Here is a 24,890-nt window from a genome sequence, read left to right on the forward strand (position 1 = left end):
TAAGCCCCAGGCTACTTTGGGCTCGCCTTCCCATCAACCGGAGGCGAGGAATGGTGGTCGTGGTTACTTATACCCCCACCGAAGATGAACATCCGTGGAGGGATGCAGGCAAAGCGGATGAGTCAGATGCCTTCTATGACCTCCTGTCACAGGTGCTGGCTAAAGTGGCCCCTCAGGATAGAGTCATCTTGTTGGGTGACTTCAATGCCCGAGTTGGTCATGATGCTGGCACCTGGTCTGGAGTGATTGGAGGGCATGGGCCAGATCAGCTCAATAACAACGGTAGGAGGCTACTAGATTTTTGTGCAGCCCATGGGCTTGTAATTATCAACACGCTGTTCCGGCATCGGCGCATCCACACAACATCTTGGATGCATGCCGGGTCCAAGCAAGAACATCTGCTGGACTACATAGTGATGGACCAGCGGATGCGAGCCCATGTCCTTGACACCAGGACCTACCGTGGAGCTGATCTGCCCTCTGACCATCGACTAGTCATCTGTAAGATGCGCCTGCCATTCTTCCACTCCGGTGGTGGGTGTACACCCAGGACCCCATTCCAACCTAAAGTGGTCTGGTCTCAGCTAGCTGATGAAAGTTGCGAGAATTTCATCATTGCTTGTAGCTGGGATTGGCATCGTCCCCGACTCCTCCTGATGTCGAGGGTAAATGGGCGAGGTTTAGGACTGTGGCTCATGCAGCTGCAATGGCTGCTTTGGGTACGCGGTCCAGACCTCCCCAGAGACCCTGGCTGACAGAGGAGGTGTTCAAGCTGGCTGAGAAAAAGCGACAGGCCCACTGTCATCATCTACAGCATCCCACGGCAGAGAATGAGGAGTCTTATCGCAGCCTTCGCTCGGAGGTTCGTAGAGCTGTGAAGTGCTGCAAGGATGGGTGGTGGTCGCGGGTTGCTGAGGAGATGGAGTCTGCCTCAATGGCCCGTGATCACAAATCGCTCTTTAACTACATCAAAAACGTAACCTGCAGCGCCACACCTATTACCATCATTAGGGGAAAAACGGTGTTCCAATCTCTGACCCCCAGGAACAGGTTTGCAGATTTGCTGAGCATTTCTGTGAGGTCCTGGGGAGGGGAAATCCCTCAGCCAGGAAAACATTGTAGCACAAAGTGAGGATGACCCTGCTGAGGCTGCGGTGTCTCAAATATTGGAAGTCACCCCCTGTGAGTGGCTGGCTGAGGTGCCATCTGTTGAGGAAGTACTGAGGGCGATCCGGAGTCTGAGACCAGGAAAGGCAGCGGGCAGAGATGATCTCCCAAGCGAAATGCTGAGGGAGGGTGGCGTTTGTGCACAGACTGCCCTATATGACATCATAACGGTCTGGACCACTGGACGGGTTCCGCAGGATTGGAAGGATGCCCTGGTGGTCCCCCTCTTTAAGAAGGGGGACCGCATAGACTGTAACAACTACAGGGGAATCTCACTCCTCAGTGTGCCGGGAAAGGTTATGGCAAGGATTATTCAACATCGCCTTGCCAGGCACGCTGAGGAGAGGCTTGCGGAGCCCCAATGCGGTTTCAGGAAAGGGCGGTCCTGCACAGATGCCATATTTTCTGTCCGTTTGCTACAGCAGAGGTGTAGGGAATTCCAACAAGACCTACATCTCTGCTTTATTGACCTGGTCAAGGCCTATGATACCATCAGTAGGCCTGGGCTCTGGGTTGTTCTTCGTGCTTTTGAAGTACCTGACCCTCTGCTCACGATCATTAAGGACCTTCATGATGGTGAGCGGGCCCGGGTAAAACTACGTGGCCGGGAGTCAGAGTCATTCCCTGTACACCTTGGGGTGCGACAGGGATGTCCTCTGGCTCCCACATTATTTAACATCTATTTTGACCACGTAGTTCGTGAAGCCTTCGATAGCTGTACCGGGGGAATCTCCATCTGGTACAGATACAATGGGAGGATAAAGCACGGCAAGTTGGCACAGTAGGGGGCACAGGTGGTGAACCTAGCCTGGCACAGTAGGGGGCAGAGGTGGTGCATTGGCCACTCATCTCAGTCGACCCGTGGCACCTGCTGGGTCTTTCCCGTGACCTCCTCCTGCACCTAGCCTGGCACCTGCTGGGCCTGCCCCATGACCTGCCAGCGGGCGTTCGACACTTCATGTGGTAGCCTCACGTGCACCTAGCCTGGCACAAGCGCCGTGGTGACTTCACCGCCACTTAGTGGCGAATGGCGGTTGTTGTGTGTGTGTCTGTGTGTGTGTGTCTGTGTGTTTCTGTGTGTCTGTGTGCGTGTGTCTGTGTGTGTGTCTGTGTGTGTGTCTCTGTGTGTCTGTGTGTGTGTCTGTGTGTGTCTGTGTGTCTCTGTGTGGGTCTCTGTGTGTGTGTCTCTGTGTGTGTCTGTGTGTGTCTCTGTGTGTCTGTGTGTGTGTTTCTGTGTGTGTCTGTGTGTGTGTCTGTGTGTGTGTCTGTGTGTGTGTCTGTGTGTGTGTCTGTGTGTCTCCGTGTGTCTCTGTGTGTGTGTGTCTCTGTGTGTGTGTCTCTGTTTCTCTGTGTGTGTGTGTCTGTGTGTGTGTCTGTGTGTGTGTCTCTGTGTGTCTGTGTGTGTCTGTGTGTCTCTGTGTGGGTCTCTGTGTGTGTGTCTCTGTGTGTGTCTGTGTGTGTCTCTGTGTGTCTGTGTGTGTGTCTCTGTGTGTGTCTGTGTGTGTGTCTGTGTGTGTCTGTGTGTGTGTCTGTGTGTGTCTGTGTGTCTCCGTGTGTCTCTGTGTGTGTGTGTCTCTGTGTGTGTGTGTCTCTGTGTGTCTCTGTGTGTGTGTGTCTGTGTGTGTGTCTGTCTGTGTCTCTGTGTGTGTCCGTGTGCCAACCCGCTGCATTCTATCCGCCCGGCTCTCCGCTCGTTGCCGTGAGCGTCGCTCCGTTGCCCTGCGATGTTACTGAAGGAGCGCGACTGCCTCCAACTGGCCAGTAGCAATCTTGATTTGAAGCGTTCGCGACTTGAGCAATCCACTCCCTCTGTTTCTCTCGGTAAAGTCACGTAGGTATAAAAAAATGAGACAATTTTTTTTAATAAAATGTATCGCAACACTAGCGGTGGGGGAAGGGGTCCTCTGGCGGAAAAATAAACCCATCCAACAGTGGAGCTGCTGATCCAGGAGGTTGAATTTTGATTCGTAGCTTTTCGTTAACTGCAGGGATTCATATTGTTGGTTCTTTCGGTAAAGTCACCACCGCGTTAGATGGGGGAAACAATAAAAAAATACAAATATAAAACAATAAAATTATTATTCTTGGTTCTTTCGGTAAAGTCACCACCACGTTAGATAGGGAAACAATAAAATAATAAAATATAAAACAATAAAATTATTATTCTTGGTTCTTTTGGTAAAGTCACCACCACGTTAGATAGGGGAAACAATAAAATAATAAAAATATAAAACAATACAATTATTATTGTTGGTTCTTTCGGTAAACTCACCACCACGTTAGATGGGGAAACAATAAAATAATAAAAATATAAAACAATAAAATTATTATTATTGGTTCTTTCGGTAAAGTCACCACCACGTTAGATAGGGGAAACAATAAAATAATAAAAATATAAAACAATAAAATTCTCACGACGTTTCTACTGCAACACAAAGCAGCAATCATCATCGTCAGGTGTGAAAACCACTCACAGAGACTCACAGAGTCTCACAGAGACCCACAGAGACTCACAGAGTCTCACAGAGACTCACAGAGACCCACAGAGACTCACAGAGTCTCACAGAGACTCACAGAGACCCACAGAGACTCAGAGTCTCACAGAGACCCACAGAGACTCACAGAGTCTCACAGAGACTCACAGAGTCTCACAGAGACCCACAGAGACTCACAGAGACCCAGAGAGACTCACAGAGACTCACAGAGTCTCACAGAGACCCACAGAGGCTCACAGAGACCCACAGAGACTCACAGAGTCTCACAGAGAATCACAGAGTCTCACAGAGACCCAGAGAGACTCACAGAGTCTCACAGAGACCCACAGAGTCTCACAGAGACCCACAGATGTTTGGTGGTGGTGGTGATGGTAGTGGTAGTAGTGGTGATGTTTGTGATGATGATGGTGATGGTAGTAGTGGTGATGATGATGGTGGTGATGATGATGGTGGTGGTGGTGATGGTGGTAATGATGATGGTGGTGGTGATGGTGGTGATGGTGATATTTGTGATGGTAGTGGTAGTAGTGGTGATGGTTGTGATGGTGATGATGGTGGTGATGATGATGGTGGTGGTGGTGATGATGATGGTGGTGATGGTGGTAGTGGTAGTAGTGGTGATGATGATGATGGTGATGATGATGATGGTGGTGATGGTGATGGCAGTGGTAGTAGTGGTGATGATGATGGTGGTGATGATGGTGGTGATGGTAGTGGTAGTAGTGATGATGGTGATGGTAGTGGTAGTAGTGGTGGTGATGATGGTGATGATGATGATGTTTGTGATGTTTGTGATGGTGGTGGTGATGTTTGGTGATGATGATGGTGGTGATGATGGTGGTGGTGATCGTGGTGATGGTAGTGGTAGTAGTCGTGATGGTGGTGGCAGTAGTGGTGATGATGATGGTAGTGGTGATGGTGATGATGGTGACGATGGTAGTGGTGATGATGGTGATGGTGTTTGGTGGTGATGATGATGATGCTGGTGGTGATGGTGATGTTTGTGATGATGGTGATGATGGTGATGATGGTGGTGGTGATGGTGGTGATGATGGTTGTGATGATGGTGGTGATGGTGGTGGTGATGGTGGTGATGATGGTTGTGATGATGGTGGTGATGTTTGTGATGATGGTGGTGATGATGGTTGTGATGATGGTGGTGATGTTTGTGATGATGGTGATGATGTTGGTGATGATGATGGTGATGTTTGTGATGGTGGTGATGTTTGTGATGTTTGTGATGATGGTGGTGATGTTTGTGATGATGGTGGTGATGATGGTGATGATGGTGGTGATGTTTGTGATGATGGTGGTGATGTTTGTGATGATGGTGATGATGGTGGTGATGATGATGGTGATGATGATGATGTTTGTGATGATGGTGGTGATGTTTGTGATGATGGTGGTGATGATGGTGATGATGGTTGTGATGATGGTTGTGATGTTTGTGATGATGGTGATGGTGGTTGTGATGTTTGTGATGTTTGGTGGCCGGGTACAGAAAGTGACGTCATTTTATATTGGGTTGACACTATGGAAAGTGACGTCACGCAACCGGTGAGACTATATAGAGTGACGTCACGCCACAGGTAACACTGGAAAGTGACGTCACTTTCTATTGGGTTGACACTATGGAAAGTGACGTCACGCAACTGGTCGGGCTATATAAAGCGACGTCACTCCGCGCGTGACACTGGAAAGTGACGTCACTTTATATTGGGTTGACACTATGGAAAGTGACGTCACGCAACTGATGAGACTAAAAAGTGACGTCACTCCGCGGGTGACACTAGAAAGGGACGTCACGGCACGGTTGAACCCCTATTGGAAGCAACGTCACTCACTGTATAGGAAGTGACGCCGCTCACTGTATAGGAAGTGACGCCACTCACTGTATAGGAAATGACGTCGCTCACTGTATAGGAAGTGACGCCACTCACTGTGTAGGAAGTGACGTCGCTTCCGTCGACCCGTCAACGTTGGGACGGTGGCGGTGACGTCACTTCCGCTATCGGCATCCTCGCTGCCTCGCGATGGCGGTGAGGAGGAGGTGAGGGGTGGTGACTGGTGGTGAGGTGAGGAGGTGAGGAGGTGAGGAGGTGGTGAGGTGGTGAGGAGGAGGTGGTGAGGAGGTGAGGAGGTGAGGTGAGGTGTGGTGTGGTGAGGTGAGGTGAGGAGTGGTGAGGAGGTGAGGTGAGGTGAGGAGTGGTGAGGAGGTGAGGTGAGGAGGTGTGAGGTGAGGTGTGGTGAGGTGTGGTGTGAGGAGGTGAGGTGAGGTGAGGTGTGGTGAGGAGGTGAGGTGAGGAGGTGAGGTGAGGAGGTGAGGTGAGGTGTGGTGTGGTGAGGTGAGGAGTGGTGAGGTGAGGTGTGGTGAGGTGTGGTGAGGTGTGGTGAGGAGGTGAGGTGTGGTGAGGTGAGGTGAGGAGGAGGTGAGGTGAGGAGGAGGTGAGGTGAGGAGGTGGTGAGGTGTGGTGTGGTGAGGTGAGGAGGTGAGGAGGTGTGAGGTGTGGTGAGGAGGTGAGGAGGTGTGAGGTGAGGAGGTGAGGTGAGGTGAGGTGTGGTGTGGTGAGGTGTGGTGAGGTGTGGTGAGGAGTGGTGAGGAGGTGTGAGGTGAGGAGGTGAGGTGAGGTGTGGTGAGGTGTGGTGAGGTGAGGTGTGGTGAGGTGTGGTGAGGAGTGGTGAGGAGGTGAGGTGAGGAGGTGAGGTGTGGTGTGGTGAGGTGTGGTGAGGTGAGGTGTGGTGAGGTGTGGTGAGGTGAGGTGAGGAGTGGTGAGGAGGTGAGGTGAGGAGGTGAGGTGAGGAGGTGTGAGGTGAGGAGGTGAGGTGTGGTGTGGTGAGGTGAGGTGAGGAGGTGAGGTGAGGTGTGGTGAGGTGTGGTGAGGTGAGGTGAGGAGGTGAGGTGAGGTGAGGTGAGGTGTGGTGTGGTGTGGTGAGGTGTGGTGAGGTGAGGAGGTGAGGTGAGGTGAGGAGGTGTGGTGTGGTGAGGTGTGGTGTGGTGAGGTGAGGTGTGGTGAGGAGGTGAGGAGGTGGTGAGGAGGTGGTGAGGAGGAGCTGAGGAGGTGAGGTGAGGTGAGGGGTGGTGGTGAGGTGAGGTGACTGGTGGTGAGGTGAGGTGACTGGTGGTGAGGTGAGGTGAGGAGGTGGTGAGGAGGTGAGGAGGTGTGGTGAGGAGTGGTGAGGTGGTGTGGTGAGGTGAGGTGTGGTGAGGAGGTGGTGTGGTGAGGTGTGGTGAGGTGTGGTGAGGTGAGGAGGTGTGGTGAGGAGGTGTGGTGAGGAGGTGTGGTGAGGTGGTGTGAGGTGGTGTGGTGAGGTGTGGTGAGGAGTGGTGAGGAGGTGAGGTGGTGTGAGGTGAGGTGTGGTGAGGTGTGGTGAGGTGAGGAGTGGTGAGGAGTGGTGAGGTGGTGAGGAGGTGAGGTGGTGTGAGGTGGTGTGAGGTGGTAGTGGTGGCGGTGGTAGGGGTGGTAACACCACCACCACCACCAGCTGTAGTACCACCACCACCAGTAGTACCACCACCACCAGCTGTAATAACACCACCAGCTGTAGTAACACCACCACCAGCTGTAGTACCACCACCACCACCAGCTGTAGCAACACCACCAGCTGTAGTAACACCACCACCACCAGCTGTAGTAACACCACCACCAGCTGTAATAACACCACCAGCTGTAGTAACACACCACCACCACCAGTAGTACCACCACCACCAGCTGTAATAACACCACCAGCTGTAGTAACACCACCACCAGCTGTAGTAACACCACCACCACCAGCTGTAGTAACACCACCACCAGCTGTAATAACACCACCAGCTGTAGTAACACCACCACCACCACCAGTAGTACCACCACCACCAGCTGTAATAACACCACCAGCTGTAGTAACACCACCACCACCACCAGTAGTACCACCACCACCAGCTGTAATAACACCACCACCACCACCAGTAGTAACACCACCACCAGCTGTAGTACCACCACCACCAGCTGTAATAACACCACCACCACCACCAGTAGTACCACCACCACCAGCTGTAATAACACCACCAGCTGTAGTAACACACCACCAGCTGTAGTAACACACCACCAGCTGTAGTAACACCACCACCAGCTGTAGTAACACCACCAGCTGTAGTAACACCACCACCAGCTGTAGTAACACCACCACCACCAGCTGTAGTAACACCACCACCACCACCAGTAGTACCACCACCACCAGCTGTAATAACACCACCAGTAGTAACACACCACCAGCTGTAGTAACACACCACCACCACCAGTAGTACCACCACCACCAGCTGTAGTACCACCACCACCACCAGCTGTAGTAACACCACCACCACCAGCTGTAGTAACACACCACCACCAGCTGTAGTAACACCACCACCAGCTGTAGTAACACCACCAGCTGTAGTAACACCACCACCAGCTGTAGTAACACCACCACCACCAGCTGTAGTAACACCACCACCACCACCAGTAGTACCACCACCACCAGCTGTAATAACACCACCAGTAGTAACACACCACCAGCTGTAGTAACACCACCAGTAGTAACACCACCACCAGCTGTAGTAACACCACCAGCTGTAGTAACACCACCAGCTGTAGTACCACCACCACCACCAGCTGTAGTAACACCACCACCACCACCAGTAGTACCACCACCACCAGCTGTAATAACACCACCAGTAGTAACACCACCACCAGCTGTAGTAACACACCACCAGCTGTAGTAACACCACCAGCTGTAGTAACACCACCAGCTGTAGTACCACCACCAACAGCTGCAGCAATGGCAGTGGCTGTGAGGACAACCATGGGTGGAACAGTCACCAGTGGAACAGTCACCAGTGGAACAGTCACGGGTGGAACAGTCACCGGTGGAACAGTCACCGGTGGAACAGTCACCAGTGGAACAGTCACCAGTGGAACAGTCACCGGTGGAACAGTCACGGGTGGAACAGTCACCGGTGGAACAGTCACCAGTGGAACAGTCACCGGTGGAACAGTCGTGGGTGGAACAGTCACCAGTGGAACAGTCACCAGTGGAACAGTCACGGGTGGAACAGTCACCGGTGGAACAGTCACCGGTGGAACAGTCGTAGGTGGAACAGTCACCAGTGGAACAGTCACCGGTGGAACAGTCACCGGTGGAACAGTCACCGGTGGAACAGTCACCAGTGGAACAGTCACCAGTGGAACAGTCACCAGTGGAACAGTCACCGGTGGAACAGTCACGTGTGGAACAGTCACCGGTGGAACAGTCGTGGGTGGAACAGTCACCAGTGGAACAGTCACCAGTGGAACAGTCGTGGGTGGAACAGTCACCAGTGGAACAGTCACCAGTGGAACAGTCGTGGGTGGAACAGTCACCAGTGGAACAATCACCAGTGGAACAGTCAGCAGTGGAACAGTCAGCAGTGGAACAGTCAGCAGTGGAACAGTCACCAGTGGAACAGTCACCGGTGGAACAGTCACCAGTGGAACAGTCACCGGTGGAACAGTCACCAGTGGAACAGTCACCAGTGGAACAGTCACCAGTGGAACAGTCACCGGTGGAACAGTCACCGGTGGAACAGTCACCGGTGGAACAGTCACCAGTGGAACAGTCACCAGTGGAACAGTCACCAGTGGAACAGTCACCAGTGGAACAGTCACCGGTGGAACAGTCGTGGGTGGAACAGTCACCAGTGGAACAGTCACCAGTGAAACAGTCACCGGTGGAACAGTCACGTGTGGAACAGTCACGGGTGGAACAGTCACCAGTGGAACAGTCACCAGTGGAACAGTCACGGGTGGAACAGTCGTGGGTGGAACAGTCACCAGTGGAACAGTCACCAGTGGAACAGTCACCAGTGGAACAGTCACGTGTGGAACAGTCACCGGTGGAACAGTCGTGGGTGGAACAGTCACCAGTGGAACAGTCACCAGTGGAACAGTCGTGGGTGGAACAGTCACCAGTGGAACAGTCACCAGTGGAACAATCACCAGTGGAACAGTCAGCAGTGGAACAGTCAGCAGTGGAACAGTCAGCAGTGGAACAGTCACCAGTGGAACAGTCACCGGTGGAACAGTCACCGGTGGAACAGTCACCGGTGGAACAGTCACCAGTGGAACAGTCACCAGTGGAACAGTCACCGGTGGAACAGTCGTGGGTGGAACAGTCACCAGTGGAACAGTCACCGGTGGAACAGTCGTGGGTGGAACAGTCACCAGTGGAACAGTCACCAGTGGAACAGTCACCAGTGGAACAGTCACCGGTGGAACAGTCGTGGGTGGAACAGTCACCAGTGGAACAGTCACCGGTGGAACAGTCACCAGTGGAACAGTCACCAGTGGAACAGTCACCGGTGGAACAGTCGTGGGTGGAACAGTCACCAGTGGAACAGTCACCAGTGGAACAGTCACCAGTGGAACAGTCACCAGTGGAACAGTCGTGGGTGGTGACGATACAGCCAGACCGTCTGGTTCCCGCGTCCTTCATGGAGACTTCGCTCCGTCTCTATCGGCATCATCGCTACAATCATCATCGCTACAATCATCATCGCTACAATCATCATCGCTACAATCATCATCGCTACAAGTGTCATCGCTGCAATCATCATTGCTACAATCATCATCATCGCTACAATCGTCATCGCTACAATCATCATCGCTACAATCATCATCGCTACAATCGTCATCGCTACAATCGTCATCGCTACAATCATCGCTACAATCATCATCGCTACAATCATCATCGCTATCATCATCATCATCACCATCACCACCACCACCACTATCATCACCACCACCACCACTATCATCATCACCACCACTATCATCATCATCACCACCACCACCACCACTATCATCACCACCACCACCATCATCATCGCCACCACCACCACCACTATCATCATCATCATCACCACCACTATCATCATCATCATCATCACCGCCACCACCACCACTATCATCATCACCACCACCACTATCATCATCATCATCACCACCACCACCACCACTATCATCATCATCGCCACCACCACCATCACCGCCATTGTCGTCACCGTTGCCATGGCTGCTGCTGCTGCTTCTCTGGCTGCCCGTGGTGGCCGGCGGAGGCGGCGGAGGCGGTGGTGGAGGCGGTGGTGGAGGCGGTGGAGGCGGTGGTGGAGGCGGTGGTGGAGGCGGTGGAGGCAGTGGAGGCGGTGGTCTGGTGGAGGGGATCTACTGCGGCAGCGTCAGCTGCTACGAACTCCTAGGGGTGGAACGCACGGCCACACGGGCTGAGATCGCGCGGTGAGTCTGTGTGTGTGTCACTGTGTGTGTCACTGTGTGTGTCACTGTGTGTGTGTGTCACTGTGTGTGTGTCACTGTGTGTGTGTCAGTGTGTGTGTGTCACTGTGTGTGTGTCACTGTGTGTGTCACTGTGTGTGTGCCAGTGTGTGTGTGTCACTGTGTGTGTGTCACTGTGTGTGTGTCACTGTGTGTGTGTCACTGTGTGTGTGACACTGTGTGTGTGACACTGTGTGTGTGTCACTGTGTGTGTGTCAGTGTGTGTGTGTCACTGTGTGTGTGTGTGTCACTGTGTGTGTGTGTCACTGTGTGTGTGTGTGGCGGTGAGGTGTGGGAAGCTGTAAGTCCCAGGTTACTTTGGGCTCGCCTTCCCATCAACCGGAGGCGAGGAATGGTGGTCGTGGTTACTTATGCCCCCACCGAAGATGAACATCCGTGGAGGGATGCAGGCAAAGCCGATGAGTCAGATGCCTTCTATGACCTCCTGTCACAGGTGCTGGCTAAAGTGGCCCCTCGGGATAGAGTCATCATGTTGGGTGACTTCAATGCCCGAGCTGGTCATGATACTGGCACCTGGTCTGGAGTGATTGGAGGGCATGGGCCAGATCATCTCAATAACAACGGTAGGAGGCTGCTAGATTGTTGTGCAGCCCATGGGCTTGTAATTACCAACACGCTGTTCCGGCATCGGCCCATCCACACAACATCATGGATGCATGCAGGGTCCAAGCAAGAACATCTGCTGGACTACATAGTGACGGACCAGCGGATGCGAGCCCATGTCCTTGACACCAGGACCTACCGTGGAGCTGATCTGCCCTCTGACCATCGACTAGTCATCTGTAAGATGCGCCTGCCATTCTTCCACTCCGGTGGTGGGTGTACACCCAGGACCCCATTCCAACCTAAAGTGGCCTGGTCTCAGTTATCTGATGAAAGTTGCAAGCGAGAATTTCATCATCGCTTGCGGCTGGGATTGGCATCGTCCCCGACTCCTCCTGATGTCGAGGGTAAATGGGCGAGGTTTAGGACTGTGACTCATGCAGCTGCAATGGCTGCTCTGGGTACGCGTTCCAGACCTCCCCAGACACCCTGGATGACAGAGGAGTTGTTCAGGATGGTTGAGAAAAAGCGACAGGCCCACTGCCATCGGCTACAGAATCCCACGTCAGAGAATGAGGAGGCTTACCGCAGCCTTCGCTCGGAGGTTTGGAGAGCCGTGAGGCGCTGCAAGGATGGGTGGTGGTCGCGGGGTGCTGAGGAGATGGAGTCTGCCTCAGTGGCCCGTGATCACAAATCTCTATTTAACTCCATCAAAAAAGTAACCTGCAGCGCCACACCTATTACCATCATTAGGGGAAAAAACGGTGATCCAATTTCTGACCCCCAGGAACAGGTTTGCAGATTTGCTGAGCATTTCTGTGAGGTCCTGGGGGAGGGAAAATCCCTCAGCCAGGAAAACATCGTGGCACAAAGTGAGGATGACCCTGCTGAGGCTGCGGTGCCTCAAATATTGGATGAAGTCACCCCCTGTGAGTGGCTGGCTGAGGTGCCATCTGCTGAGGAAGTATTGAAGGCGATCCGGAGTCTGACACCAGGAAAGGCAGCGGGCAGAGATGATCTCCCAAGCGAAATGCTGAGGGAGGGTGGCGTTTGTGCACAGACTGCCCTATATGACATCATAACAACAGTCTGGACCACTGGACGGGTTCCGCAGGATTGGAAGGATGCCCTGGTGGTCCCCCTTTTTAAGGGGACCGCACAGACTGTAACAACTACAGGGGCATCTCACTCCTCAGTGTGCCGGGAAAGGTCCTGGCAAGGATTATTCAGCATCGCCTTGCCAGGCACGCTGAGGAGAGGCTTGCGGAGCCCCAATGCGGTTTCAGGAAAGGGCGGTCCTGCACAGATGCCATATTTTCTGTCCGTCTGCTACAGCAGACGTGTAGGGAATTCCAACAAGACCTACATCTCTGCTTTATTGACCTGGTCAAGGCCTATGATACCATCAGTAGGCCTGGGCTCTGGGTCGTTCTTCGTGCTTTTGGAGTACCTGACCCTCTGCTCACGATCATTAAGGACCTTCATGATGGTGAGCGGGCCCGGGTAAAACTACGTGGCCGGGAGTCAGAGCCATTCCCTGTACACCTTGGGGTGCGACAGGGATGTCCTCTGGCTCCCACATTATTTAACATCTATTTTGACCACGTAGTTCGTGAAGCCTTCAATAGCTGTACCGGGGGAATCTCCATATGGTACAGATATAATGGGAGGCTAATCGATGCCCGGGTGCGGTCAAGGGATGGCTCCCTATTGCTCAACCACGTTATGTATGCTGATGATTTGGTAATAGCTGCTCAGTCAGAGGAGGAGTTGGAGACGCTGCTGCTGAGACTGGAGCATGCCACTAAGAGGTGGGGCCTTACCATCAGCCCCACCAAAACTAAGCACCTGCCTGGGTATTTTGTACCATCGGACACTCCACCCCCACAACTCCCAATCGGTGATGGGGCAGTTGTGGAGAAAGTGGAGAGTTTCCCATACCTGGGCAGTGTGCTTATGACTGGCTCCAGTTTAACAGCAGAGGTCTCACTCCGAATCAGTCGAGCGGCAATATCTTTTCATCGGTTGCGTAACGCTGTGTGGAAGCTACCTGGTCTGTCGCTCCGCACTAAGCTTCAGGTCTTCTCGGCCACGGTCATTCCCTCCCTTCTCTACGCTTGCGAAACGTGGACCCCCCTAATGGAACATCTTCGCCGGTTAGAAACATTTAGGCTGGCCTGCCTACGATCCATCCTGGGTTTAACCAGACTGGATTGTGTGAGGAGCTCACAAATCCTTGAAAGATCTGGGCAGGGTCCCATCGGTGAGCTCCTCCGGCAGGCAAGGCTGCGATGGCTGGGTCATGTAGCCCGCATGCGCAGCCACCGCATGCCGAAACAGCTTTTGTTTGGCCGGATTGAGGGGGCTAAGCGGGCGCGGCACGGGCTAGAGAAGAGATGGAGTGATGTGGTACAGGAGGACGTGGAGCTGAGTGGACTTGCCGATGACTGGTACCAGCGGTGTCAAGATCGGCCTCTGTGGAGGAGGCTCGTGAAGGATGCTACTGGGCAGTTGGAGGCAGTCGCCCTCCAACAACAACGGAGGGCGGAGGAGCGACGCTCACAACAGCGAGCGGAGCGCCGGGTGGCTAAAGCACAGCAGGTTGGCACAGTAGGGGGCACAGGTGGTGCATCGGCCAGTCATCTCAGTCAGTCGACCCGTGGCACCTGGGTCTGCCCCGTGACCTCCTGCCAGCGGGCGTTCGACACTTCACGTGGCCTCAGGGTGCACATAGCCTGGCACAAGCGTCGTGGTGACGTCACCGCCACTTAGTGGCGAATGGCGGTTGTTGTTGTTGTGTGTGTCACTGTGTGTGTGTCACTGTGTGTGTGTCACTGTGTGTGTGTCACTGTGTGTGTGTGTCACTGTGTGTGTGTGTCACTATGTGTGTGTGTGTGTGGCGGTGAGGTGTGGGAAGCTGTAAGTCCCAGGCTACTTTGGGCTCGCCTTCCCATCAACCGGAGGCGAGGAATGGTGGTCGTGGTTACTTATGCCCCCACCGAAGATGAACATCCGTGGAGGGATGCAGGCAAAGCCGATGAGTCAGATGCCTTCTATGACCTCCTGTCACAGGTGCTGGCTAAAGTGGCCCCTCGGGATAGAGTCATCATGTTGGGTGACTTCAATGCCCGAGCTGGTCATGATGCTGGCACCTGGTCTGGAGTGATTGGAGGGCATGGGCCAGATCAGCTCAATAACAACGGTAGGAGGCTGCTAGATTTTTGTGCAGCCCATGGGCTTGTAATTACCAACACGCTGTTCCGGCATCGGCGCATCCACACAACATCATGGATGCATGCCGGGTCCAAGCAAGAACATCTGCTGGACTACATAGTGATGGACCAGCGGATGCGAGCCCATGTCCTTGACACCAGGACCTACCGTGGAGCTGATCTGCCCTCTGACTATCGACTAGTCATCTGTAAGATGCGCCTGCCATTCTTCCACTCCGGTGGTGGGTGTACACCCAGGACCCCATTCCGACCTAAAGTGGTCTGGTCTCAGTTATCTGATGAAAGTTGCAAGCGAGAATTTCATCATCACTTGCGGCTGGGATTGGCATCGTCCCCAACTCCTCCTGATGTCGAGGGTAAATGGGCGAGGTTTAGGACTGTGACTCATGCAGCTGCAATGGCTGCTTTGGGTACGCGGTCTAGACCTCCCCAGAGACCCTGGCTGACAGAGGAGGTGTTCAGGATGGTTGAGAAAAAGCGACAGGCCCACTGCCATCGGCTACAGAATCCCATGTCAGAGAATGAGGAGGCTTACCGCAGCCTTCGCTCGGAGGTTCGGAGAGCCGTGAGGCGCTGCAAGGATGGATGGTGGTCGCGGGTTGCTGAGGAGATGGAGTCTGCCTCAGTGGCCCGCGATCACAAATCTCTATTTAACTCCATCAAAAAAGTAACCTGCAGCGCCACACCTATTACCATCATTAGGGGAAAAAACGGTGATCCAATCTCCGACCCCCAGGAACAGGTTTGCAGATTTGCTGAGCATTTCTGTGAGGTCCTGGGGGAGGGAAAATCCCTCAGCCAGGAAGACATCGTGGCACAAAGTGAGGATGACCCTGCTGAGGCTGCGGTGCCTCAAATATTGGAAGAAGTCACCCCCTGTGAGTGGCTGGCTGAGGTGCCATCTGTTGAGGAAGTACTGAAGGCGATCCGGAGTCTGAGACCAGGAAAGGCAGCGGGCAGAGATGATCTCCCAAGCGAAATGCTGAGGGAGGGTGGCGTTTGTGCACAGACTGCCCTATATGACATCATAACAACAGTCTGGACCACTGGACGGGTTCCGCAGGATTGGAAGGATGCCCTGGTGGTTCCCCTTTTTAAGAAGGGGGACTGCACAGACTGTAACAACTACAGGGGCATCTCACTCCTCAGTGTGCCGGGAAAGGTCCTGGCAAGGATTATTCAGCATCGCCTTGCCAGGCACGCTGAGGAGAGGCTTGCGGAGCCCCAATGCGGTTTGAGGATAGGGCGGTCCTGCACAGATGCCATATTTTCTGTCCGTCTGCTACAGCAGAGGTGTAGGGAATTCCAACAAGAGCTACATCTCTGCTTTATTGACCTGGTCAAGGCCTATGATACCATCAGTAGGCCTGGGCTCTGGGTCGTTCTTCGTGCTTTTGGAGTACCTGACCCTCTGCTCACGATCATTAAGGAACTTCATGATGGTGAGCGGGCCTGGGTAAAACTACGTGGCCGGGAGTCAGAGCCATTCACTGTACACCTTGGGGTGCGACAGGGATGTCCTCTGGCTCCCACATTATTTAACATCTATTTTGACCACGTAGTTCGTGAAGCCTTCAATAGCTGTACCGGGGGAATCTCCATATGGTACAGATATAATGGGAGGCTGATCGATGCCCGGGTGCGGTCAAGGGATGGCTCCCTGTTGGTCAACCCCGTTATGCATGCCGACGATCTGGTGATTGGTGATTGCCGATCTGGTGATTGCGGCTCTACCTGGCCGTCTCTCTCCTCCCTGTGTCTCTCACCGTGTCTCTCTCCCCCCGTGTCTCTCACCGTGTCTCTCCCCATCTCTCACCGTGTCTCTCACCGTGTCTCTCCCCATCTCTCACCGTGTCTCTCCCCGTGTCTCTCACCGTGTCTCTCCCCATCTATCACCGTGTCTCTCCCTGTTTCTCTCTCACCGTGTCTCTCACTGTGTCTCTCCCCATCTATCACCGTGTCTCTCCCTGTTTCTCTCTCACCGTGTCTCTCCCTGTTTCTCTCTCACCGTGTCTCTCCCCATCTATCACCGTGTCTCTCCCTGTTTCTCTCTCACCGTGTCTCTCACTGTGTCTCTCCCCATCTATCACCGTGTCTCTCCCTGTTTCTCTCTCACCGTGTCTCTCCCAGTGTCTCTCCCCATGTCTCTCTCCCTGTCTCCCCATCTCTCACCGTGTCTCTCTCTCACTGTGTCTCTCTTCCTGTCTCTCTCCATCTCTCTCTCACTGTGTCTCTCCCCGTGTCTCTCCCCATCTCTCCCCCCATCTCTCCCCGTGTCTCTCCCCATCTCTCACCGCGTCTCTCCCCATCTCTCACCGTGTCTCTCACCGTGTCTCTCCCCGTGTCTCTCCCCATCTCTCCCCCCATCTCTCCCCGTGTCTCTCCCCATCTCTCCCCGTGTCTCTCTCTCACCGTGTCTCTCTCCATCTCTCCCCGTGTCTCTCCCCATCTCTCCCCGTGTCTCTCACCATCTCTCACCGTGTCTCTCCCCGTGTCTCTCCCCCTGTCTCTCACCATGTCTCTCACCGTGTCTCTCCCCGTGTCTCTCCCCATCTCTCCCCATCTCTCTCCCCATCTCTCCCCGTGTCTCTCACCATGTCTCTCACCGTGTCTCTCCCCGTGTCTCTCCCCGTGTCTCTCCCCATCTCTCCCCATCTCTCACCGTGTCTCTCACTGTGTCTCTCTCTCACTGTCTCTCTCTCACCGTGTCTCTCTCCCTGTCTCTCTCTCACCGTGTCTCTCACCATCTCTCACCGTGTCTCTCTCTCACCGTGTCTCTCCCCATCTCTCACCGTGTCTCTCTCCGTGTCTCTCACCGTGTCTCTCACCGTGTCTCTCACCCCACGTCTCTCACACCACGTCTCTCACCCCATGTCTCTCACCCTGTCTCTCCCCATCTATCCCCACGTCTCTCCCCATCTATCACCGTGTCTCTCCCCATCTCTCCCCCCATCTCTCTCCGTGTCTCTCACCGTGTCTCTCTCTCACTGTGTCTCTCTCCGTGTCTCTCACCGTGTCTCTCTCACTGTGTCTCTCTTACCGTGTCTCTCCCCATCTATCACCGTGTCTCTCCCTGTTTCTCTCTCACCGTGTCTCTCCCTGTTTCTCTCTCACCGTGTCTCTCCCCATCTATCACCGTGTCTCTCCCTGTTTCTCTCTCACCGTGTCTCTCACTGTGTCTCTCCCCATCTATCACCGTGTCTCTCCCTGTTTCTCTCTCACCGTGTCTCTCCCAGTGTCTCTCCCCGTGTCTCTCTCCCTGTCTCCCCATCTCTCACCGTGTCTCTCTCTCACTGTGTCTCTCTTCCTGTCTCTCTCCATCTCTCTCTCACTGTGTCTCTCCCCCATCTCTCCCCCCATCTCTCCCCGTGTCTCTCCCCATCTCTCACCGCGTCTCTCCCCATCTCTCACCGTGTCTCTCACCGTGTCTCTCCCCGTGTCTCTCCCCATCTCTCCCCCCATCTCTCCCCGTGTCTCTCCCCATCTCTCCCCGTGTCTCTCTCTCACCGTGTCTCTCTCCATCTCTCCCCGTGTCTCTCCCCATCTCTCCCCGTGTCTCTCACCATCTCTCACCGTGTCTCTCCCCGTGTCTCTCCCCGTGTCTCTCCCCATCTCTCTCTCACCGTGTCTCTCCCCGTGTCTCTCCCCATCTCTCCCCATCTCTCCCCCCATCTCTCCCCGTGTCTCTCCCCATCTCTCCCCGTGTCTCTCTCTCACCGTGTCTCTCTCCATCTCTCCCCGTGTCTCTCCCCATCTCTCCCTGTGTCTCTCCCCATCTCTCTCTCCCCATCTCTCTCTCACCGTGTCTCTCCCCGTGTCTCTCCCCATCTCTCCCCATCTCTCCCCCCATCTCTCCCCATCTCTCACCGTGTCTCTCACCGTGTCTCTCCCCGTGTCTCTCCCCATCTCTCCCCCCATCTCTCCCCGTGTCTCTCCCCATCTCTCCCCGTGTCTCTCTCTCACCGTGTCTCTCTCCATCTCTCCCCGTGTCTCTCCCCATCTCTCCCTGTGTCTCTCCCCATCTCTCTCTCCCCATCTCTCTCTCACCGTGTCTCTCCCCGTGTCTCTCCCCATCTCTCCCCATCTCTCCCCCCATCTCTCCCCATCTCTCACCGTGTCTCTCACCGTGTCTCTCCCCGTGTCTCTCCCCATCTCTCCCCCCATCTCTCCCCGTGTCTCTCCCCATCTCTCCCCGTGTCTCTCTCTCACCGTGTCTCTCTCCATCTCTCCCCGTGTCTCTCCCCATCTCTCCCCGTGTCTCTCACCATCTCTCACCGTGTCTCTCCCCGTGTCTCTCCCCGTGTCTCTCCCCATCTCTCTCTCACCGTGTCTCTCCCCGTGTCTCTCCCCATCTCTCCCCATCTCTCCCCCCATCTCTCCCCGTGTCTCTCCCCATCTCTCCCCGTGTCTCTCTCTCACCGTGTCTCTCTCCATCTCTCCCCGTGTCTCTCCCCATCTCTCCCCGTGTCTCTCCCCATCTCTCCCTGTGTCTCTCCCCATCTCTCTCTCCCCATCTCTCTCTCCCCGTGTCTCTCCCCATCTCTCCCCATCTCTCACCGTGTCTCTCACCGTGTCTCTCTCTCACCGTGTCTCTCTCTCACCGTGTCTCTCCCTATCTCTCCCCGTGTCTCTCCCCATCTCTCCCCGTGTCTCTCCCCATCTCTCTCTCCCCATCTCTCCCCGTGTCTCTCCCCATCTCTCTCTCCCCGTGTCTCTCCCCATCTCTCACCGTCTCTCTCTCACTGTGTCTCTCCCCATCTCTCACTGTGTCTCTCTCTCACTGTGTCTCTCCCCGTGTCTCTCCCCATCTCTCACTGTGTCTCTCTCTCACTGTGTCTCTCCCCGTGTCTCTCCCCATCTCTCCCCATCTCTCCCCGTGTCTCTCCCCATCTCTCACTGTGTCTCTCTCTCACTGTGTCTCTCACCGTGTCTCTCCCCATCTCTCCCCATCTCTCTCTCCCCATCTCTCCCCGTGTCTCTCCCCATCTCTCTCTCCCCGTGTCTCTCCCCATTTCTCACCGTCTCTCTCTCACCGTGTCTCTCCCCATCTCTCACTGTGTCTCTCTCTCACTGTGTCTCTCCCCGTGTCTCTCCCCATCTCTCCCCATCTCTCCCCGTGTCTCTCCCCATCTCTCACTGTGTCTCTCTCTCACTGTGTCTCTCACCGTGTCTCTCCCCATCTCTCCCCATCTCTCTCTCCCCATCTCTCCCCGTGTCTCTCCCCATCTCTCTCTCCCCGTGTCTCTCCCCATCTCTCACCGTCTCTCTCTCACTGTGTCTCTCCCCATCTCTCACTGTGTCTCTCTCTCACTGTGTCTCTCCCCGTGTCTCTCCCCATCTCTCACTGTGTCTCTCTCTCACTGTGTCTCTCACCGTGTCTCTCCCCATCTCTCCCCATCTCTCCCCGTGTCTCTCCCCATCTCTCACTGTGTCTCTCTCTCACTGTGTCTCTCACCGTGTCTCTCCCCATCTCTCCCCATCTCTCTCTCCCCATCTCTCCCCGTGTCTCTCCCCATCTCTCACCGTGTCTCTCTCTCACCGTGTCTCTCCCCATCTCTCACTGTGTCTCTCTCTCACTGTGTCTCTCCCCGTGTCTCTCCCCATCTCCCCCCATCTCTCCCCATCTCTCTCCCCATCTCTCCCCGTGTCTCTCCCCATCCCCCTCTCTCCCCACCCACCACCCCACCCACCACCCCACCCACCCACCTCCACCCACCTCCACCCACCTCCACCCACCCACCTCCCAGCGCCTACCGCCGCCTGGCCCGCCGCGACCACCCGGACCGCTCCGGCTCGTCGGGCGGCTCTGAGCGCTTCGTGACGCTGGCCACGGCCTACGAGACCCTCCGGGACGCGGCCGTGCGGGCCGCCTACGACGCCACGCTGGACGGCCCCGCCGGGCGGCCGCTCCGACACCTCTACACCAACTACGACTACGCCAACACCTACACCTACAACTACGCCAACACCTACAACTACTACTACACCTACACCTACAACTACGCTCGCTCGCTGCTGCTGCTGCGGCGGGCGCCGGTGGACGCCCGTGCCGTTCTCGCCGGGGCGGTGATCGTGGTGTCGGTTATACAGGTTGGTGGGGGGGGGGGGGGGGGGGGGGGGTGGGGGGGGTGGTGTGTGGTGTGGGTGGGTAGGTGGGTTGGTGTGTGGGTTTGTGGGTGGGTGGGTGGGTGTGTGGGTGTGGGTGGGTGTGGTGTGGGTGTGGTGGTGTGGGTTTGTGGTGTGTGTGGTTGGGTTTGTGGTGGTGTGGGTTTGTGGGTGGGTGGGTGGGTGTGTGGGTGTGTGTGTGGTTGTGTGTGTGTACGTGTGTGTGTGGGCATGTGTTTGTACGTGTGTGTGTGGGTGTGTGTGTGTGTACGTGTGTGTGTGCATGTGTGTGTGTACGTGTGTGTGTGCGTGTGTGTGTGTACGTGTGTGTGTGGGCGTGTGTTTGTACGTGTGTGTGTGTGGGTGTGTGGGTGTGCGTGTGTGTGTGTACGTGTGTGTTTGTGTGTGTGTGGGTGTACGTGTGTGTACATGTGTGTTTGTGGGTTTGCTTGTGTGTGTGTGTGTTTGTGTGTGTGTGGGCGTACGTGTGTGTGTTTGTGTGTAGGTGTGTTTGTGTGTACGTGTGTTTGTGTGTGTTTGTGCGTGTGTGTGTGTTTGTGCGTGTGTGTGTGTTTGTGTGTTTGTGTGCGTGTGTGTTTGTGTGGGTGTGTGGGTGTGTTTGTGTGTGTTTGTACGTGTGTGTGTGTACGTGGGTGTGTACGGGTGTTTGTGTGTGTGTTTGTGTGTGTGTACGTGTGTACGTGTGTTTGTGTGTGTGTGTGTCTGTGTGTGTCTATGTCTGTGTGTGTGTATCTCTATGTGTGTATATCTATGTATATCTATGTCTGTGTGTGTCTATGTCTATGTGTGTGTGTGTGTATGTGTGTATGTATATCTGTGTGTGTGTGTATCTATGTATGTCTATGTGTGTCTATGTATGTGTGTATGTATGTGTGTATCTATGTATATCTATGTCTGTATGTGTGTGTGTGTATATATCTATGTGTGTGTGTATATCTATATCTATGTATATCTATGTATGTGTGTATGTATATCTATGTGTGTGTGTATATCTATATCTATGTATGTCTGTGTATGTGTGTATGTATATCTATGTGTGTGTGTATGTATATCTATGTCTGTGTATGTGTGTATATCTATGTATGTATATCTATGTATATCTACCTGTATCTATGTGTGTGTGTGTATATCTATGTATGTATCTATGTGTGTGTGTCTATATGTATGTATATCTATGTATGTATATCTATGTCTGTGTATGTGTGTGTCTATGTATATCTATGTATTATATGTACATGTGTATGTATATCTACCTGTATCTATGTATGTGTGTATGTATCTCTATGTGTGTATATCTATGTATATATGTCTGTGTGTCTATGTATATCTATGTATATCTGTGTGTGTGTCTATGTATATCTATGTATATATGTGTGTGTGTGTCTCTGTGTGTATGTATATCTATGTGTGTGTGTCTATGTGTGTATGTATATCTATGTCTGTGTGTGTGTGTCTATGTGTGTATGTATATCTATGTATATCTATGTGTGTGTGTGTCTATGTGTGTATGTATATCTATGTCTGTGTATGTGTGTGTGTATATCTACGTGTCTATGTATATCTATGTATATCTGTGTGTGTCTATGTATATCTATGTATATCTGTGTGTGTGTATATCTATATCTATGTATATCTATGTATATGTGTGTATATCTACGTGTGTATGTATATCTATGTCTATCTATCTGTGTGTGTATGTATATCTATGTCTATCTCTGTGTGTGTGTCTATGTATATCTATGTGTGTATATCTATATCTATGTATATCTGTGTGTATGTATGTCTACCTGTGTGTGTGTGTATATGTGTGTCTACCTGTCTCTATCTGTGTGTGTGTGTCTATGTATATCTATGTGTGTATATCTATATCTATGTATATCTGTGTGTGTGTCTATGTATGTATCTATGTCTGTGTGTGTGTCTATCTGTGTGTGTGTGTATATCTATGTCTATCTGTGTGTGTGTGTATATATCTATGTATATCTATGTATATCTGTGTCTACCTGTGTGTGTGTCTATGTATATCTATGTGTGTATATCTATGTCTATCTGTGTGTGTATGTATATCTATGTATGTCTATGTATATCTATGTATGTATCTATGTGTGTATATCTATGTATATCTGTGTGTGTATGTATCTCTATGTATATCTGTGTCTACCTGTGTGTGTGTGTGTCTATCTGTGTGTGTGTGTATGTATGTCTACCTGTCTCTGTGTGTGTGTGTGTGTGTCTCTCTGTGTGTGTGTCTATCTGTGTGTGTGTATGTATATGTATGTCTACCTGTGTCTCTGTGTGTGTGTGTGTGTATGTATGTCTACCTGTGTCTCTGTGTGTGTGTGTATGTATGTCTACCTGTGTCTCTGTGTGTGTATGTATGTCTACCTGTCTATCTGTGTGTGTGTGTGTCTCTCTGTGTGTGTGTCTACCTGTGTGTGTGTATGTATATGTATGTCTACCTGTGTCTCTGTGTGTGTGTGTGTGTATGTATGTCTACCTGTGTCTCTGTGTGTGTATGTATGTCTACCTGTCTATCTGTGTGTGTGTGTATGTATGTCTACCTGTCTATCTGTGTGTGTGTATGTATGTCTACCTGTCTATCTGTGTATGTGTGTGTCTATGTGTGTGTGTGTGTTTATCTATGTATATCTATGTATATCTCTGTCTCTATGTGTGTGTGTGTCTATGTCTATCTACCTGTGCCTCTGTGTATGTGTATGTATGTCTACCTGTGTCTCTGTGTGTGTGTATGTATGTCTACCTGTGTCTCTGTGTGTGTGTGTATGTATGTCTACCTGTCTATCTGTGTGTGTGTGTCTATGTGTGTGTGTGTGTATGTATGTCTACCTGTCTATCTGTGTGTGTGTCTATGTGTGTGTGTGTGTATGTATGTCTACCTGTCTCTCTGTGTGTGTGTGTGTCTCTCTGTGTGTGTGCGTCTCTGTGTGTGTGTGTCTATCTATGTGTCTCTGTGTGTGTGTGTATGTATGTCTACCTGTGTCTCTGTGTGTGTGTGTGTGTGTATGTATGTCTACCTGTCTCTGTGTGTGTGTGTCTATGTATATCTATGTATATCTGTGTCTACCTGTCTCTGTGTGTGTGTGTGTCTCTCTGTGTGTGTGTCTATGTATATCTGTGTCTACCTGTGTCTCTGTGTCTGTGTGTGTGTGTGTGTCTATGTATATCTATGTATATCTGTGTCTACCTGTCTCTCTGTGTGTGTGTGTGTCTCTCTGTGTGTGTGTCTATGTATATCTGTGTCTACCTGTCTCTGTGTGTGTGTGTGTGTGTCTCTGTGTGTGTGTGTCTATGTATATCTGTGTCTACCTGTGTCTCTGTGTCTATCTGTGTGTGTGTTTATCTATGTATATCTATGTATGTATCTATGTGTCTCTCTCTGTGTGTGTGTGTGTGTCTACCTGTGTGTGTGTGTGTATGTCTACCTGTGTCTCTGTGTGTGTGTGTGTGTCTACCTGTCTCTCTGTGTGTGTGTCTATGTGTGTGTTTATCTATGTATATCTATGTGTGTGTCTATGTCTATCTACCTGTCTCTCTGTCTCTCTCTGTGTGTGTGTGTGTCTATCTGTGTGTATGTGTATGTATGTCTACCTGTCTCTCTGTGTGTGTGTGTCTATCTGTGTGTGTCTATCTGTGTGTGTGTATGTATGTCTACCTGTCTCTCTGTGTGTGTGTGTGTGTCTCTCTGTGTGTGTGCGTCTCTGTGTGTGTGTGTGTCTCTCTGTGTGTGTGTCTATCTATGTGTCTCTGTGTGTGTGTCTATCTATGTGTGTGTGTGTCTATCTATGTCTCTCTCTGTGTGTGTGTGTATGTATGTCTACCTGTCTCTCTCTGTGTGTGTGTGTCTATCTATGTGTCTCTCTGTGTGTGTGTGTCTATCTATGTGTGTGTGTCTATCTATGTGTGTGTGTGTCTATCTATGTGTCTCTCTCTGTGTGTGTGTGTGTGTCTCTCTGTGTGTGTGT

At 52.6% G+C, this 24,890-nt stretch overlaps 1 protein-coding gene across 1 annotated transcript in view; it reads left to right on the top strand.

Annotated features, from left to right (window-relative positions):
- Positions 1 to 8,376: 8,376 nt before the first annotated feature.
- The window catches only part of LOC142907379 (uncharacterized), a 23,149-nt gene continuing 6,635 nt past the window's right edge, over positions 8,377 to 24,890 (top strand). The window contains exons 1-2 of the mRNA XM_076056861.1: positions 8,377 to 10,948; positions 20,529 to 20,871. Coding sequence (XP_075912976.1) covers positions 8,457 to 10,948; positions 20,529 to 20,871 — 2,835 coding nt within the window. The 5' untranslated portion in view covers positions 8,377 to 8,456. The remainder of the gene's footprint in view (positions 10,949 to 20,528; positions 20,872 to 24,890) is intronic.

The sequence above is a fragment of the Petromyzon marinus genome, chromosome 78 (assembly GCF_048934315.1).
Source record: "Petromyzon marinus isolate PM22_M1 ecotype Great Lakes invasive population chromosome 78, UKy_Petmar_22M1.pri1.0, whole genome shotgun sequence".
Taxonomy (NCBI): Eukaryota; Metazoa; Chordata; class Hyperoartia; order Petromyzontiformes; family Petromyzontidae; genus Petromyzon; species Petromyzon marinus.